The sequence below is a fragment of the Haliotis cracherodii genome, unplaced genomic scaffold (genome assembly GCF_022045235.1).
Source record: "Haliotis cracherodii isolate W230 unplaced genomic scaffold, xgHalCrac1.p SCAF_17, whole genome shotgun sequence".
In the NCBI taxonomy this organism is placed as follows: domain Eukaryota; kingdom Metazoa; phylum Mollusca; class Gastropoda; order Lepetellida; family Haliotidae; genus Haliotis; species Haliotis cracherodii.
Genome location: NW_027266272.1, coordinates 12,407,948 through 12,427,227, shown reverse-complemented (window position 1 = coordinate 12,427,227; position 19,280 = coordinate 12,407,948). Strand labels below are relative to the sequence as shown.

The 19,280-nt window shown below is 45.0% G+C and overlaps 1 protein-coding gene across 1 annotated transcript; it reads right to left on the bottom strand.

Moving 5' to 3' along the window:
• Nucleotides 1–1,716: 1,716 nt before the first annotated feature.
• Nucleotides 1,717–14,526, bottom strand: LOC139465180 (mucin-2-like). The gene is made up of 5 exons (XM_071246868.1): nucleotides 14,506–14,526; nucleotides 10,921–13,013; nucleotides 4,339–5,305; nucleotides 2,120–3,317; nucleotides 1,717–1,883 (listed from the first exon to the last, which is right to left on the bottom strand). Exons 1-5 carry the CDS (start codon nucleotides 14,524–14,526, stop codon nucleotides 1,717–1,719), a joined length of 4,446 nt encoding a protein of 1,481 aa, XP_071102969.1.
• Between the last annotated feature and the right edge of the window lie 4,754 nt (nucleotides 14,527–19,280).

Genomic DNA, 19,280 nt, shown 5'->3' with positions numbered 1-19,280 from the left:
CTGCATCACCTCGGGCTTTTCTCCCACATCAAGCTGACACGCCGCGATATAACTGGAATACTGTTAAAAGCGGCGTTAAACCCAACTCACTCACTCACTCTCATGACAAGCGCAGCGACAACAAACAGAACATGGTTTTGTTGTTTCGAAGAAACCTGTCATATGATCAAGACACAAGCTACACAACCTTATGATCGAGAATATCCTTTCTCGTACAGATCCTTTCGTGAAAACTACGGCGTTAAACCCACCAGGTTGGATGGCGGGTTAGTTATGTAGATAACAGAAAATAAACAGTCATCACGTGATACTTTTTGTGCACGTGCATTTCATCAAACTCCTCTCCACGAAACCTCATTTCCGACAATGTTTTCACCAAACATATTAACGAAAACTAGCAATTACTTATTGTTCAATTATTTAAATTACGATATTTGCTTTTTCAAAAGCGACAAGTCATTTGTCAAAACTAAATACAGGAGTTTAAAGTGTTCATTTCAATTAAAAGTCAAAGTTCACTCCGCATCCAATATTGACCTACTTAGACGTTTCACAGAAATGATATCACTAGTCAACAAACTCTGGAAGAAGAAATTTTAATTAAAGCAAATATATTTGGGACAATGATAGAGCAAATAATTACAAAACAAGATTCACCATTCATATCTAGTACGTGAAGGACACACGTTAAACGAACAATGGCGTTTGTATTAATCGTCAGTGGATTGTGCATTAATCGTCATTGAATTGAGTATTAATTATCGATGATATCAATGGATCATAAATATTTTTATATCTCAGATAGTGCAATAGCTGCATTATACGGTGTTTATGGGCGCTGGGTGAGCTCCTGTGACGGGTAACCCCATATAACGCCAGATATCTCAACTGGGGTGACGTTCCCAGGCCATTTCACTCCATCCTCCTTCCCTGCCATCCCACTCCCGCCCCCTTCACAGACATGACTCGCTGAAGCTGTCCATGCAGCATGTGTACCACAGCCTCCCAAGCTATAAAAGCAGTTGACATTTTCAAGCAGGAGAAATCTCATTAACTGTACGTGAGGTAAGTGATATTAAGAAAACCAGATAATCTTCCTGCAGACATGGGGCTTGGCGGGAGGAAGGTAGGAGTGTCAGGCTGTGGTGTCGGGGACCGGAGTGGTTCAATGCAGTGGCGTAAACACGACAAGGTGATCTGATGGTCGGGCAATAGTAGGTCTGATGGAAGTTTGGGAAACAGTTGGTCTGATGCAAGTTTGGGCAACAGTTGGTGTGATGGTAGGTTGGGCAACAGTTGGTCTGATGGTAGGTTGGGCAACAGTTGGTCTGATGGTAGGTTGGGCAACAGTTGGTCTGATGGTAGGTTGGGCAATAGTTGGTCTGATGGTAGGTTGGGCAACAGTTGGTCTGATGGTCGGTTGGGCAATAGTTGGTCTGATGGTAGGTTGGGCAACAGTTGGTCTGATGGTCGATTGGGCAGTAGTTGGTCTGATGCAAGTTCGGTCAACAGTTGGTCTGATGGTAGGTTCGGCAACAATTGGTCTGATGGTCGGGGGGCGGTCGGGTAGCCTAGTGGTTAAAGCGTTCGCTCGTCACGCCGAAGACCCGGGTTCGATTCCCGACATGGGTACAATGCGTGAAACCCAATTCTGGTGTCCCCCGCCGTGATATTGCTGGAATATTGCTAAAAGCGGCGTAAACCATATTCACTCACTCAATCTGATGGTCGGTTGGGCAATAGTTGGTCTGATGGTCGGTTGGGCAATAGTTGGTCTGATGCAAGTTTGGTCAACAGTTGGTCTGATGCAAGTTTGGTCAACAGTTGGTCTGATGCAAGTTTGGTCAACAGTTGGTCTGATGCAAGTTTGGTCAACAGTTGGTCTGATGCAAGTTTGGTCAACAGTTGGTCTGATGGTGTGTTGGCAATAGTTGGTCTGATGGTCGGTTTGGAAACAGTTGGTCTTATGGTAGGTTAGGTTGATGATTGAGTAGGCAAATGGTAGTGTGATGGTAGAGTGGGGAAGTGTTTGTCTGGTGGCAGATGGGAGAGTAGTTAGCCTGATGGTGGAGTGGTGAAGAGATGGTTTGTTGGTTGAGTTGGGAGGTGATAGTCTCACGGTGGAGTCGGAAAGTGTTGGTGTGATGGTTGAGTGGGGAAGGGGTTGTCTGATGGTTGAGTGGGGAAGGGGTGGTCTGATGGTTGAGACGGGAATGGGTGGTCTGGTGGTTGAGTGGGGAAGGGGTGGTCTGGTGGTTGAGTGGGGAAGGGGTGGTCTGATGGTTGAGTGGGGAAGGGGTGGTCTGATGGTTAAGTGGGGAAGGGATGGTCTGATGGTTGAGTGGGGAAGGGATGGTCTGGTGGTTGAGTGGGGAAGGGGTGGTCTGGTGGTTGAGTGGGGAAGGGGTGGTCTGATGGTTGAGTGGGGAAGGAATGGTCTGATGGTTGAGTGGGGAAGGAATAGTCTGATGGTTGAGTGGGGAAGGGATGGTCTGATGGTTGAGTGGGGAAGGGGTGGTCTGATGGTTGAGTGGGGAAGGGGTGGTCTGATGGTTAAGTGGGGAAGGGATGGTCTGATGGTTGAGTGGGGAAGGGATGGTCTGATGGTTGAGTGGGGAAGGGATGGTCTGATGGTTGAGTGGGGAAGGGATGGTCTGATGGTTGAGTGGGGAAGGGATGGTCTGATGGTTGAGTGGGGAAGGAATGGTCTGATGGTTGAGTGGGGAGGTGTTAGTCTCATGGTGGAGTCGGAAAGTGTTGGTGTGATGGTTGAGTGGGGAAGGGGTGGTCTGATGGTTGAGAGGGTAAGGGGTGGTCTGATGGTTGAGTGAGGAAGGGGTGGTCTGGTGGTTGAGTGAGGAAGGGGTGGTCTGATGGTTGAGTCGGGAAGGGGTGGTCTGATGGTTGAGTCGGGAAGGGGTGGTCTGATGGTAGACTTGGGAAGTGTGGATTGATGATGGAGAGGAGTTGGTCTGATGGTAGATTTGGGAAGTGTTTGGTTGATGTGGGGAAAAGTTGGTCTTATGGTTAAGCGGGGAAAAGTTGGTCTGATGGTTGAGTGGGGAATTGTTGGTCTGATGGTTGAGTGGGGAAAAGTTGGTCCTATGGTTAAGTGGGGAAGGTGTGGTCTGGGGGCGAAGAGGGGAAGTGTTGGTCTGATGGCTGAGTGGGGAAGAGTTTGTCTGTCGTTTGAGTCGGGAAAAGTTGGTCTGATGGTAGATTTGGGACGTGTTCGGTTGATTGTTGAATTTGGAAGTGTTGGGTTGATGGATAAGTGTGGAAGAGTTGGTCTGATGGTTGATTGGGGTAAAGTTGGTCTTATGGTTAAGCGTTGAAAAATTAGTCTGGTGGTTGAGTCGGGAATTGTTGGTCTGATGGTTGAGTGGGGAAAAGTTCGTCTTATGGTAAAGCGGGGAAAGTTGGTCTGATGGTAGATTTGGGAAGTGTTTGGTTGATTGTAGATTTAGGAAGTGTTGCGTTGATGGAGGAGTGGGGAGGAGTTTGTCTGATAGTAGAATAAGGAAAGGTTTGTCTGATGGTAGAGTAGGTAAATGATAGTGTGACTTTATACTGGGGAAGAGTTACTTTGATTATAATGAGAGGAATAGTTCGCCTGATGGCAGAGTGGGGAACGAGTTTCTATTTTAGCAGAGTGGGAAAGAGTTTTCTGCATGTAGAATGAGAAAGATTTATGTAACAAATGTTATGTTTGGGATATTACAGATTCGAGAACACTTTTTGGTCGAATCCCATCTTTCATGACCACTTTCTAAATGGCATTGTGTATTTACAGCTTTCGGCCTTGGGAGTCGTGCCAATTTACTCGTGAGTGAGTGAGTGAGTGAGTGAGTGAGTGTGTAAGTGAGTGTGTAAGTGAGTGAGTGAGTGAGTTAAAAATTAACGTCGCATCGGCATTATTTCAGCCATTTAGCGACCTCTTGTCAGAGGGGTATGTACAAAAAGTGCCTGGTCTAGACTACCGGGTGTCAGAGTTTCATTGTTTGTGGAAGCCTCGGTGGCTGAGTAGGCTTGATCGTTGACTTTGTGTGCTGGCGATGAGGTGGCTCACTATGGGAGTGTGGTTTCGAGTTCCGGATGGAATCTGTAATTTACTAAGAAAGTGTTATCCTAAATATAACATTTCTTACATTTGACCACTTACTAAATGGTATTGTGTATTCTGAGAAAGATTTCACCTGATTTTAGAAAGTTGGTTAGATCGCTGTGAGCTGGCGATTACAATTGGGAAGCGTTAGTCGTATGGTAGAGCGGGGAAGAGTTGTCCTGATGGCAGATTGAGAGAAGACTTGGCCTGATGGCCGAGTGGGGAAGACTTGCCCTGATGGCCGATTGGGGAAGACTTGCCCTGATGGCAGAGTGGGGAAGATTTGGCCTGATGGCAGAGTAGGGAAGACTTGGCCTGATGGCAGAGTGGGGAAGACTTGCCCTGATGGCCGAGTGGGGAAGAGTTGGCCTGACGGCAGAGTGGGGAAGACTTGGCCTGATGGCCGAGTGGGGAAGACTTGGCCTGATGGCAGAGTGGGGAAGACTTGCCCTGATGGCCGAGTGGGGAAGACTTGCCCTGATGGCCGAGTGGGGAAGACTTGCCCTGATGGCCGATTGGGGAAGACTTGCCCTGATGGCAGAGTGGGGAAGACTTGCCCTGATGGCAGAGTGGGGAAGACTTGCCCTAATGGCCGAGTGGGGAAGATTTGGCCTGATGGCCGATTGGGGAAGACTTGCCCTGATGGCAGAGTGGGGAAGACTTGGTCTAATGGCAGAGTGGGGAAGATTTGGCCTGATGGCAGAGTAGGGAAGACTTGGCCTGATGGCAGAGTGGGGAAGACTTGCCCTGATGGCAGAGTGGGGAAGAGTTGGCCTGACGGCAGAGTGGGGAAGACTTGGCCTGATGGCCGAGTGGGGAAGACTTGCCCTGATGGCAGAGTGGGGAAGAGTTGGCCTGACGGCAAAGTGGGGAAGACTTGGCCTGATGGCAGAGTGGGGAAGACTTGCCCTGATGGCAGAGTGGGGAAGACTTGCCCTGATGGCAGAGTGGGGAAGACTTGGCCTGATGGCCGAGTGGGGAAGACTTGGTCTAATGGCAGAGTGGGGAAGACTTGCCCTGATGGCCGAGTGGGGAAGACTTGCCCTGATGGCAGAGTGGGGAAGACTTGGTCTAATGGCAGAGTGGGGAAGACTTGGCCTGATGGCCGAGTGGGGAAGACTTGCCCCGATGGCAGAGTAGGGAAGAGTTTTATTGATGGTAGAGCGAGGAATGTTTACCGCCACATATGAACATGGCCATCTTCATTCAACAAATCAAACGAATAGAAATGTTTCTGTTGACATTTCTTTTCCAAGATCAAAAATTAATCACTTCACTCCCAGGATCCATTCTGTTTCAACACACTGAACCGTACAAGAATCCCGCATTTCTCTAGAGTTATCGCATCTTTAACGCAATTACCACCAGAGGGCGGTGAAAAGATCAAAGGTCACATTCTTCACGTTTATCGGCACTCGGCAGGGTTTGACTCTCTTCAGACACTAATTCTGTCGATTAAATTAATAACGATTTTTGTTATTTGATTATAAATGCATTTGGACGAGCCATGCATAACGATTTGGACCGAGGAGTGTGCGAATTTGTGCGGAGAAATCTAATTATTTACAAACCCTAATGACGGGCTTCGCGTCCACAAAACATTTATAGGATGAAAATATAATGTGCTACCATTGATTTCATTCGAGGTATTTACTTTGTGATAAATGGGCGATTTAATCTTTCTTTGCCGACAAAATAATACATTTAATTTCGTCTGTGCTGGTCACAGCGCCAAAGGAACCCTGGCAGTAAGAATTAATCACCGGAAGAAAGTTTGCTTTGAATTAATGCTTTTCTTTCTTCCTTTTGCGTGTGGTGTTTTTTGCGAAGATAAACTTGATCAACTTTGTGGGAAACAGTTTTCATTCCATGTCCTGTTTGATTTCTTCATTTGGTTAGATTATGCTTGTAGCGTGATTTGGTGTACGAAGACTGCCGCACTCCGACATACTCGTATGTAAACTCAACTTTCCTTCATATATTCTACGGAATTATCAATGTAAAAACTGCCACCAGTCGAACGTATTGCGACTACTGTGAACATAGTCGTTTTTGGCTTGTTCTAAATAACTTACTATGTACTACTACGACAACATCTACTACTACTTCTACTACAACTACTACTACTACAACTACTACTGCTACTGCTACTACTACAACTACTACTACTACTACTGCTGCCGCTACTACTATTATTACTGCTGCTACTACTACTACTACAACTACAACTTCTGCTACTACCATTTTCACTATTACAACTACCACTACTACTACTACTACTACAACTACTACTACTACTACTACTACAACTACTACTACTACTACTACTACAACTACTACAACTAATGCTACTACTACAACTACTACTACTACTACTGCTGCCGCTACTACTATTATTACTGCTGCTACTACTACTACAACTACAACTACTGCTACTACCATTTTCACTATTACAACTACCACTACTACTACTACTACTACAACTACTACTGCTACTGCTACTACTACAACTACTACTACTACTACTGCTGCCGCTACTACTATTATTACTGCTGCTACTACTACTACTACAACTACAACTTCTGCTACTACCATTTTCACTATTACAACTACCACTACTACTACTACTACTACAACTACTACTACGACTACTACAACCACTGCTACTACCCTTTTCACTACTACAACTACCACTACTACTACTACAACTACAACTACTACTACGACTACTACAACTACTACTACTGCTGCCGCTACTAGTATTATTACTGTTGCTACTACTACTACTACAACTACAACGACTCCTACTATCATTATACTACTACACCTACAACTACTACAGTTACTACTACTGCTGCTGACTCTTCTACTACTAAATTTACTACAAGACCAACATCTAATACTAATACTTAGATAATAATAATAACCACCACGACTAAAACTAATACTAATACTAATATTTCTCCTACAACAACAACTACTACTACTACTACACCTACTACGCTTATTACGACTACAGCAACTACTTTTACCACCACTGCTACTACTAATATTACTACTACTACTACTACGCCTTCAACTACTGCTATCACTACTACTATTGCTGGTGCCACCACTACTACAAGACCAACATCTACTACAACAACTACTACTACAATAAAAATAACAAGAAGAACGCTCGCAATAAAGTCTAAGCCACAAATACTTATGCTGTGCCGGTCCTTTCCTGTTTTTTGGTGTTGTTGGTTGGACGAGACAAGAAATTAAGGGTATAGACACCTTCACACAAAGAATCATGGCGGACAATAGATCCCACCACCCTCGCCCTTTCCTCAATGGCTTATATTTACCAATTATGATGGGAGGGCGTGGTTTGATTAACGTGGAGGCTCTTCATGATAGAATTGTTTTGTGCACTTTTGCACGCATTTATTTGTCTGATGATCCTCTTGTGAAGCATGTGAAGACTCACGATGAAAACAAGGCATTCCACAGTTTTCTAAAACGAGCCAAGGATGTGGGGCATAATCTCAATGACGGTGTTGATTTTGTTGATGGTTCTGTACTCCTGGGCGGTACAGAAATGAGTGTCAACCAAGCGAAGTGCCATATCAAGTCGGCCCAGACTCTTTTAAAGGAGAATCTATTTGAACGACCACTGCATCGAGTTTATGTGCAGCAATCCTGCAGAGTCCTTCGCTTGGATGAAGTCGTCTGGCCTAAAAAAGTGAAACAAAAGGCTTTCTGTTTGCTGTTCAGGACAAGTCACTTCCCACTCGAAACCGTCAATGTGTGTATTTTGCATCAAAATGTAAATATGAAATGTAGATTATGTAATGAATTTAATGAGACTGTCAAACACATTTTCAGTGGATGCCCAGCTTTGGCACAAACACAGTATCTTAAGCGACATGATAGTGTAGCTCGAACATTTTATTACCGTCTTCGCCATGCTTGTGGTTTTGACACAGAGGTCCATCGATGGTACGACCCGGAATATGTAGAGGGCGTCATGGAAAATGATAAATACAAAGTTCTTTGGAATAGGCCCGTTTACCGCCTTAGACGTATCCAGGCCAACAAACCTGATCTTGTCCTTTTTGATAAATCCAATGAAATCATTTATATCATTGAATTTTCTGTCCCCTTTGACACTAATCTGATGGACAAGATTGAGAAAAAACATGGCAAATATGCTGACCTCGCTTTCGAAATGTCACGCTTGCATCCCAAGTACCAAGTTGTCCGACTCCCCATTGTTCTCGGTGCCTTAGGTTTGGTACCTGCCAATATGTTGACTGACATTGGGAGAGTACCCGGGTTTGCTACCTGGAATACAGCCCTTCCGACAATCTGAGTAATGCAGAAGGCTGCAGTGTTGGGGAGTCTTCACATTCTCCAAAAAATTCTGGGTGGGTATGACTAGTCAGCGCTTCCTGGGAGAAGTCCCATTCGCTGTCTGGGCTGCGTGTAGAGGGGGCAAGAGCTCTGAGCTGATGATGAGCCTAACCAGCCTGACTGTGCCAGGATCACCCAAACCCTCTTTGCTGCAATTTTTTATTATTTTAATCTACTACTACTACTAATACTACTAATACTAATACTACTAATACTAATACTAATACTTATACTACTACTACTAATAATAATAATAATAATGTTTTTGGCTGTGGCTTGTTCTGAACAATTTACTACAAGTATGACTACGACTACAGCCTAACTACTACTACCTATTCTACTGGTATTACCTTTTCTTTATTACTGGTGCCGATACTATACTGTTGCTGCAACTTCTACAACTACACCTACGATAACAGGGTAATAGTATCTGTCTCCGTCACCATCACCCACATCAATCCCGGAAACGATCACACTAGCTACCAAGGAAGAGAGATAAGATATACCTCGGATCTTCTTCTCTTCGAAGAAATATTATGTCTAACAACTGAGGGCATGCCTGCCACCCTTGGTGTTAATTCATTGAAACAATACAATGCTATACAACTCAATAAAATGTGATACAATATACTACAATGCACCGCAATACACTCAGTATAACTTAACTCAGGACCACGAAACAAACCATACAAGGTCATACACTATAATACATTTCATAATAAAATACATTAGAATGCATATAGGAAAAGCCTATGAGCGGGCGGGTGAGTGAGTGAGTTGGGTTTAACGCCGCTTTGAACATTATTCCAGTTACATCACGGCGTTTCAGCTTCATGGTCGAGAAAAGCCTGAAGTGATGCAGGTCTCAGACGTTTACCATTTCGGTGAAACCCACGAGCACCGGTATGGTGCTGACAAACCTAGAAACATGCTCGGGGCGATCCGGGATTCGAACTCACAATCATAGGTTGCTGGCGTGCCCAAGAGAAGCGGGCCGAATGTGTACCGCTGTTATCATTGTTCTCACGTATACAGTAAAATTCAACACACCTAGATCAAACTAAATTTAATAATGACAAATGGCACAAATTTACATTGAAATCTAACAAATTGGAATGTTTAACTGTGATCTATTCGGTTGCTGAGTCGGTTGAAAAAGTTTTTTTTGTACCATTTCGAAATACAGTAAACTACGGTTATAACGAACTCAAAGGGACCACTAATTTTAGTTCGATATAACCGTAGTTCGTTATAAGCATATATACAGCATAACTACAGCAAATAGTCGGGACCAAAAAAGTAAGCTCGTTATATCCGTCAGTTCGTTATAAGCGTGTTCGCTATAACCGTAGTTTACTGTATTATTATTTTACATGAACAATATATTACAGAAAAACAACTTCATGTTCTTTGTTATCAGGGCAGCTGCTTAAATCAATAGATCTATCCACAGAATAATTGTATCAAAGGATGACACGCTCATCAATCAATCAATATACTAGTATATATATATATATATATATATATATATCATCAATCAATCAATATACTAGTATATATATATACACACACAAACTAAACAAATTAATTGATTCAGTCAAGCATCTTGTATCAATGATAGGACACTACGTGGAAACGGCACCGTTTCCGAGACAGAGATACAACCTGACCTGGTAACACTCCCGGGAAACTTTGAATCTACTTTTTTCAATTAGACTAATACGTATTCCGAACAACAAACTCATCGATTAAATAGGGAAGGCAGTTATTTCTTTAAAGGAGGACAGTAATTAAAGGAAACGGGGATTATTTAAGAGTATGTTTTTTCTAATGTGGTCAGAATGTTTGTGGTTAGCTGTAATAGATTTTGTTCCCCGAGAGTAAGTCCTTATCTTCGGGAACCTCTTTTAATAAAGCGCTTAAGTGTTTGGAAGTCAAAGAAAACATCAGTGCTAACGATTCTGGATGCGAGCGCACAGGAACATAGTAAGTTTGTAAGTACAGTGAATCAGTAAACGTATTTCAGTACGTGTTGCTAGGCAACCCATTGCTTTGAGATCTGAATGATACATGGGCTCATCCTGGGCCTCCGCAAGACCTGATCAGTCAGGGTCACGTGCACTTTAATTCAGCAATTTAGCATCCTTGCGCACTCTTTATAGTAAACAGGCCGTTTCCTGTGTGATGTGGGCTGAAGATGGGGGAAAATGTCGTGGGGGAAGAGGATTGGGTAGGGGTGGGTGGCAGAGTGCCAGAGGGGGTGTCATGACGGATGGAAACGTGGCAAGATGTGCACGTATTTGGGGAGCTGTGAGGGTGTGTGTGTGTGTGCTTCAGGGTGTGCAGGGGGTTGGTGGGGGGCGAGGGGTGTTTGGTGATTAGTGTTAACTGTTTAAATGTCAGGAAGGTGAGGAGACGGTGAGAAGGTGAGGGGTTGAGAAGGCGAGGGGATGAGCAGGTGAGGAGATGATACGGTGAGGGGTTGAGAAGGTGAGGGGATGAGGCGGGGGATGATGAGAAGGTGAGGTAATGAGAAGGTGAGGTGATGAGAGGGTGAGGGGATGAGCAGGTGAGGGGATGAGAAGGTGAGGGGATGAGCAGGTGAGGTGATGAGACATGAGGGGATGAGACGTGAGGGGATTAAAAGGTGAGGATGTGAGACGGTGGGGATAGCAGATAGTAGGGAGAGGAGACGTTGAGGTGATGAGAAGGTGAGGGGATGAGAAGGTGAGGGGATGAGAAGGTGAGGAGATGAGAAGGTGGGGGGATGAGGCAGAGGATGATGAGGTGAGGTGATGAGAAGGTGAGGGGATGGGCCGGTGAGTGGATGAGAAGGTGAGGAGATGAGCCGGTGAGGGGATGAGAAGGTGAGGAGATGAGACATGAGGGGATGAGATGTGAGGGGATTAAAAGGTGAGGATGTGAGACGGTGGGGATAGCAGATAGTAGGGAGAGGAGACGTTGAGTTGATGATAAGGTGAGGGGATGAGGCAGGGGATGATGAGAAGGTGAGGTGATGAGACGGTGAGGTGATGAGAAGGTGAGGGGATGAGAAGGTGAGGAGATGAGACGGTGAGGGGATGAGAAGGTGAGGGGATGAGAAGGTGAGGGGATGAGCAGGTGAGGAGATGAGAAGGTGAGGAGATGAGAAGGTGAGGAGATGAGAAGGTGAGGGGATGAGAAGGTGAGCTGATGAGACGGTGAGGGGATGAGAAGGTGAGGGGATGACAAGGTGAGGAGATGAGACGGTGAGGGGATGAGAAGGTGAGGGGATGAGAAGGTGAGTTGATGATAAGGTGAGGGGATGAGGCAGGGGATGATGAGAAGGTGAGGTGATGAGAAGGTGAGGGGATGAGAAGGTGAGGGGATGAGAAGGTGAGGGGATGAGGCAGGGGATGATGAGAAGGTGAGGTGATGAGAAGGTGAGGGGATGAGAAGGTGAGGGGATGAGAAGGTGAGATGATGAGCAGTGGAGGTGATGAGACGGTGAGGGGATGAGAAGGTGAGGGGATGATAAGGTGAGGGGATGAGGCAGGGGATGATGAGAAGGTGAGGTGATGAGAAGGTGAGGGGATGAGAAGGTGAGGGGATGAGAAGGTGAGGGGATGAGGCAGGGGATGATGAGAAGGTGAGGTGATGAGAAGGTGAGGTGATGAGAAGGTGAGGGGATGAGAAGGTGAGGGGATGAGAAGGTGAGGGGATGAGAAGGTGAGGTGATGAGACGGTGAGGGGATGAGAAGGTGAGGGGATGAGAAGGTGAGGAGATGAGACGGTGAGGGGATGAGAAGGTGAGGAGATGAGACATGAGGGGATGAGACGGTGAGGGGACTAAAAGGTGAGGATGTGAGACGGTGGGGATAGCAGATAGTAGGGAGAGGAGACGTTGAGGTGATGAGATGGTGAGGAGATGAGACGTTGAGGGGATGAGGTGAGATGATGAGAAGATGAGAAGGTGAGGAGATGAGACGGTGAGGTGGTGAGACGGTGCGGGGATGAGACGGTGAGGGGATGAGAAGGTGAGGGGATGATATGGCGAGGAGATGATACGGTGAGGTGATGAGACGGTGACGGGATGTGAAGGTGAGGTGATGAGACGATAAAGTGATGAGAAGGTGAGGGGATGAGACGGTGAGGGGATGAGACGGTGAGAAGATGCGACGGTGAGGTTATGAAACAGTAGGGAGAGGAGACAGTGGGGTGATGAGACGATGGGGATAAGAGACAGTGGAGTGATGAGACGATGAGGTGATGGGAGGATGAGAAGATGAGACTGTGTGGAGATGAGACGGTGAGGAGATGAGACGGTGGGGATAAGAGACAGTGGGGTGATGAGACGGTGGGGATAAGAGACAGTGGGGTGATGAGACGGTGAGGTGTTGGGAGGATGAGAAGATGAGACTGTGTGGAGATGAGACGGTGAGGAGATGAGATGGTGGGGATAAGAGACAGTGGGGTGATGAGACGGTGAGGTGATGGGGGGATGAGAAGATGAGACGGTGAGGAGATGGGACTGTGGGGATAAGAGACGGTGGGGATAAGAGACAGTGGGGTGATGAGACGGTGGGGATAAGAGACAGTGGGGTGATGAGACGGTGAGGTGATGGGAGGATGAGAAGATGAGACGGTGAGGAGATGGGACGGTGAGGAGATGAGACGGTGGGGATAAGAGACAGTGGGGTGATGAGACGGTGAGGTGATGGGAGGATGAGAAGATGAGACTGTGTGGAGATGAGACGGTGAGGAGATGAGACGGTGGGAATAAGAGACGATGGGAATAAGAGTGGGGTGATGAGACGATGAGGAGATGAGACGGTGAGGTGATGAGAAGGTGAGGTGATGAGAAAGTGAGGTGATGAGGCGGTGAGGTGATGAGACGGTGAGGATAAGAGACAGTAGTTTATTCGGTGAAGAGATGAGACCTTAGGTGATGAGTCGGTGAGGAGGTGAGATATGACATGATGAAACGGTGAGGAGTTGAAATGGTAAGGTGATGAGACGGTGGGGAATTGAGACGATGAGTAGTTGAGTCGGTGAGATGAGATGTGATGGGTTGAGACAAGAGAAGATGAGACGGTGAGGAGACGAGACGTATGGAAGATGAGGCGGGGGATGATGAGAAGGTGAGCAGAGGAAACGTGAGACTGTGAGGAGATGAAACGGTAGGATGATGATGGGTTGAAAGGTCACACACACACACACACACACAGGCCACTACACACACACATGCCCCCCCCCCCCCCCCCCCCCCCCCACACACACACCGACACACACACATGCCAACACATGCGCGTGCACGCACACACACACACACACACACACACACTTGGAGGAAGCAGAAAGACCAACTAGCTAATACACCATGTTATATTACGTCAGCCGTTCTCTCGGTCGGACAGTGCAGTAAACTATATTATGTACCGCTTGTCACTGATATCGTATATACGCTTCCATCCATCACGTGCTACTCTGTAATTAACACACAGCGCGTGACCTTTGAATTATCACGCAATACCAGGGTACTTGGTGATTAAAAGCACCAATTATACCGAGTGATGTCTCACAGTGCTAATTATAGTAATGTACAACCAGTCTCGGCCATGTTTTGACGTATCAAAATGGACTGACCTTTCAGTAGGGGTGATTAATAATTTACACATTCGAACCTTCCTTTAACCAAACTCCATCTTACTGCAACAAATTAAATTTATTATCTAAATGCAAATCAGGTAATACTCATCCCAACTACAAAGATGATTACAGATAACAATGATTTTTTATAACCAGGGCGAGCGCACCCACCCCTAGTTACGAAAATGGACGCGCCCGTTTCCTACCTTAATGTCAACAACAGAAACTCGATGCAATAGAACTGCCTTTCAATCAGCTAATGAGGTGAAATGAGGCTTCTACCTTCCCCTTACACCTCGAAATTATAAAACATTAATCGGATGTAATGAATAACCCTGCACATGACATCGACAGTTGTTGATATACGTACTTACGACTGGAACAAGGTAGGACATAGAACGCTGCAATACTCGACTAGGCGCCGTGCATCCTTAATTATGATATTGATAATAAATAATAAATAATATATGTTCGCATTTGCTGTTAAAGTTTACAGGTTCTTCAATCAATTTTTTTTCAGAAATAGTTTTGTAATAAGAATCTATTATAATCAACATGCACTGCCTGTTGCGAGTAGATGTCGTTGTTGAGTACATATCTCGCTAACGTCTGTGCTATTTCTAGAGAGCGAAGCTGTATCAATGACGAGATAATAAAAGTAAGGTTTTTCCAAAAAAAATCTTGGCAATGTAACAATCTCAGAATTACTTGTCATGTTCTTTGCGCCCGAGTTGCGCATGGTGCAAAAGAGTTTAACATGAAAGGAACAGTTTTTTTTAAAAATTCAGGGCTATAAGATTAGGCATACCAGCAAACTTCTGGCAGCAACAATTTAGCTTCAAGAAATGATTAGTGGAGATTTTGGTGCAGTTGGCTCAAGGAGAGTTGCAAATTGAGAAGAGATCGTTGGATCACAGGGAACACACACGTCCTTCATTTACTGAAGCTTGTTTTGAAGTGCTTCGTTGAATTGGAAGTAATATTTAGTAGAAATAAATGAACTTGACCTGGTAATTCATTGGCATGTAGACATACAAATGTGTTGATAGCGGAAGAGTTAATCATGATTTTGATGAAATGGGCTGAATGTATATGCTGATTGATAAATTCGTTATAGCTTTGCACACAACACAACACTTGTCGAGACAGACACGGTGAGCTTGGCGCCGTTCTGATCCGTAGTGGGGTCAAAGAGAAAGTCTTTCCCTTTCAAAATAATGTAATGGTATACGTAAATAGACAGACATTTCAAATCATTTAAATCTGTTACGAAAACAGATATTGCTATGTAAAATTTGAATTTGTTTAAATTTTGATTTTGAAAAATTAAACATCCTGAGAAAGCCTATAAAGTATACCCTCGGTCCAATTGAACACTAGTACGCTGCAAATCTTTAATTGTGTTTGTTTGTTTGCTGTTTAGCTTCACATTCAGCAGTACTCCAACTAAACTGACCGGCAAAAGAAACTTTGCACATATAATAAAATAATAAATAAATAAATAAAAATGGGATTTTGAATTAGTAGTACTGGTTCAAACCAAAATAGGCACAAACACAAACACATAGCCCAAACGCATGGTTGTTGTAACTGTAATTTTTACCGGCAATGAGTATGTGTTTTTTTTAAAAAGCACGTGATGTCATTGCTGGTAGAAATTACGTGCCACAAGGGTACAAATAGTGCACAGTAGCAATGTTAAACATCCACATTGTAATAAAACACATTTGAAATGCCAAGGCTAACACCAGAACAACCTGAGCGAGCAATTGGGATCGTCCAGATGGGGGCCAAGCACACCCATGTTGCAAGAACCTTTGGCTGTTGCCGTTGGAAACTTGTTGCAGCATTTCAGACAGACTGGAAGGACGTCGGACAGGTCGAGGACAGGGAGACCACGGGTCACTACGCCATAGGAAGACCGGTATCTGCCAACGTTGCACCTCCGGAACTGCTTCCTCACAGTGACGTCATCGGCAGTGAATGCTTTGGGTCGGCAGGTGAGCACACCCAGTGACCAGAAGTCTTCGGGCCTACCGACCGTTCAGAGGACAGATGTTGACTGCTGAACATGGACGCAGACGAATACGATGAGCTAATACAGTGCGACAGTCGGGAATGGCAACGCGTGGTCTTTACGGACAAAAGCAGGTTCTGTTTGTATAGCGTTGGTGGCAGGCAGCGTGTTTACCGTCGCAGAAGTGAACGGAAAGCTGCTTGCTGCGTTCAAGAAGTCGTTCCTTGCGGTGGAGGTGGCGTGATGGTATGGGGTGGAATTTGTGGTGACCAGACAATGCCACTCGTCGTCATCGATACGCAACGCTATAGAGATTTCATCCTCCGTCCAGTAGTGCTACCCTACCTCCAGCAGCAACTCGAAGTGTTCTGTACCAACACGACAACGCCAGGCCCCACAGGCCCCACAGGCCACAGGCCACAGGCCCCAGGCCCCTGGCCCCAGGCAACGTCTTACCGTGGCCGGAATGTTCTCCTGACTTATCACCCACAGAACTCTACTAGATGAATGGAACCGCTGGATCTCGTCAGACGTTTGACGTTTTCGGTCCGACGCAGAGTCTTCGCATGTATGGATTCACGGGGTGGCCACATTCAGTATTAAAGAGACAAATCTTGTGTCTGTGATAACCTTCCGTGTTTGAAGGAATTGCAGTGAAAATCTAGACAACTGAATTTTCAACTCCCACTGATTTTGTCTGGTGTACAATATTGAACCACAAAATGTCAAGTTTGAGTTGTTCAATACTTTGTTTAATTGTTGGTTAAATATACTGTACTTTAAACTTTTGTTATTTTTAGTTTATTAGTTACAGTCACTTCAATCTGTCCAAAGTCAGACAATTTATAAATTGACCGCAATCTTCACTCAGTCAAAATGCAGACAGCATGAATATTAAATTTATTTAATACAGATTGATGATTCTATTACACTGCCGGCCAAAGGAGGGTATACACAATGTTCGATAGTGGCTAATAATGAAACAGACCAATGGTCATTCCATGGTGATGTATTTGAAACGGATATATACTCAACAACAAAAGTTCCTGTGACATCGATATTTTAGTGTATTTTTCAAACAAGTAAAGTTTGGTTTTCAATATTGTAGTACATGTATGGAATCAAGTCCCAAAAACGCAACTGCTACAGAAAAGCATGCATTCCATGCAAAAGTTGACTTTTATGCAAGCCCCATGCATTTCACTACCCAAGAATGGGTATAAAAACATGTGCGTAATTAACGGGATTCCATATGCATTGTTTAGCATCATGCTGACGACAACCACTCAGAAAAACAACACAATTACGCATTTATTCAACATTACGAAGTGCCACGCCTGTCCGCAAATGAGTGTCTGCGAGCCATTGGTATGCTTAAGGCAGGATCGCGTCAACGTGAAGTTGCAAGACAATTTAACGTCCACAGAAACACCATTTCGTGTTAATGGCAACGTTGGCAACAGATAAATGCAGTCAGAGACCATCCTCGGAGTGGCAGGCCACACGTAACCAATAATCGACAAGACAACTGGATTCGAACAACTCACCTACGAAATCGATTCCAGCCAGCAACAGTGACTGCAAGAAGCATCCCTGGCCGTCGACAAATATCTTCACAAACCGTACGTCGCCGCCTTAGATGTGCAGGGATTGTCGCCAGAAGACTCGCCAGACGTCCAATTTTGACAGGAAACCACAATCATCACGTCTACCGTGGTGCAGACAACGTCTACGCTGGACGGCCATGCAATGGGGACAAGTTCTATTCACTGACGAGTCTCGTTTTCAACTTAGCCACAGCTGTGGACGGATTCGAGTGTACCGACGTCGAGGTGAACGTTACGTCAATCATTGTGTCATGGAAGAAGATCGGGTCTGGGGCGGCAGCGTGATGGTATGGGGTGGGATTACAGCGACAGAGGACCCGTTTGATAGTGGTAGAGGGAAATCTCAATGGACAGCGCTACCGCGACGAGATCATCGGCCCTGTTATTCAACCGTTTTTGCGCCGTCATGGCCCAGGCATTACCTTTCAACATGACAACGCCCGGCCTCTTCTTGCTCGACTTGTTCAGGATTCTTTTCAACAAAACAACGTGAATGTCATCCCCTGGCCGGCTCGCTCACCAATCGAGCACATGTGGGATGAGATGGATCGGCGCCTTCAACGTCAACCACGTGTTCCGCAGACACTACATGAACTTCGAAACAAGCTCTAGCAGATATGGACAGATATCCCACAGGAATTTGTGAGACGCCTGGTCCATTTCATGAGACGAAGATGTGTTGCTTGCATCGCAGCCAGAGGTGGACACACACGCTATTGATTTGTAAATTGACATTTTGGCATGTTCATGTTGTTTTTTATGAAATCACGAATTTTCTGAAGTCAGTTTGGCAAATTAAACATTTTAAACACTTACAGGAGTCTTTTGTCTGTTGCAAACCGAAATTGATTCAGATTTGGTAAAAAACATAACTTTGCATTAAATCTTATTCAATGTCACAGGAACTTTTTTTGTTCAGTATAGTTGTGTTTTCGGATGTAACGTTTGCTTTGTTCAGTGATTCTTTAGCCTGATCACGTTTTAATAACGTTGGGATGTTTTAGTCCAATTCCAATGTTCCAGGGTGTACTATATTTTGTCCGTCAGTTTAGAAGGAAAAAACAAGTACGTGCACAAATTAGGATTAAATACTGTCAGTATGTTTTTAGTACCTTGTGTCAACTATTTTTAACCATGTATTTTCTTGTTTTACCTGAGTTACCGTGAATTTGTGTGAAATGAGGCAAAAATAGTGTTTTTAATCCCACATTATGATAGTGTTTTACTGATCGCATCGAGTAATTTGTAAATCGACTGAAATTTACTGTTACTTTTATACATTGATTCAGTACATAATTGACTGCAACATGTATATTGTATGGAATACTGTAAGGGACATTCTCGCGATCTCGACCTTTGGAAACGAGGTAAATATGCCCCAAACGCGAGAATGCCAGATCGCGAGATTTGGCCAAAATCACGCGTTCTCGGGATCTCGCATCCTCGTGTTTTTGGTACATAGCACTTTTTGTCAAAAGACGACAACGCGAGAATGCGACATTTGGACATGATGCAAAATCTCGCA

Bases quoted from the DNA above. Each gene is read 5' to 3' on its own strand.
- LOC139465180 (XM_071246868.1), bottom strand. From the start codon at position 14,526: ATGTCCTACCTTGTTCCAGTC. The intron at 5,306-10,920 runs GTCTCCTCACCT...TGTTGAATGAAG, and splicing joins CAACCCCTCACCTTCTCACC to ATGGCCATGTTCATATGTGG. The intron at 3,318-4,338 runs GCAAGTCTTCCC...CTTAACCATAAG, and splicing joins TTCCCCAATCGGCCATCAGG to ACCAACTTTACCCCAATCAA.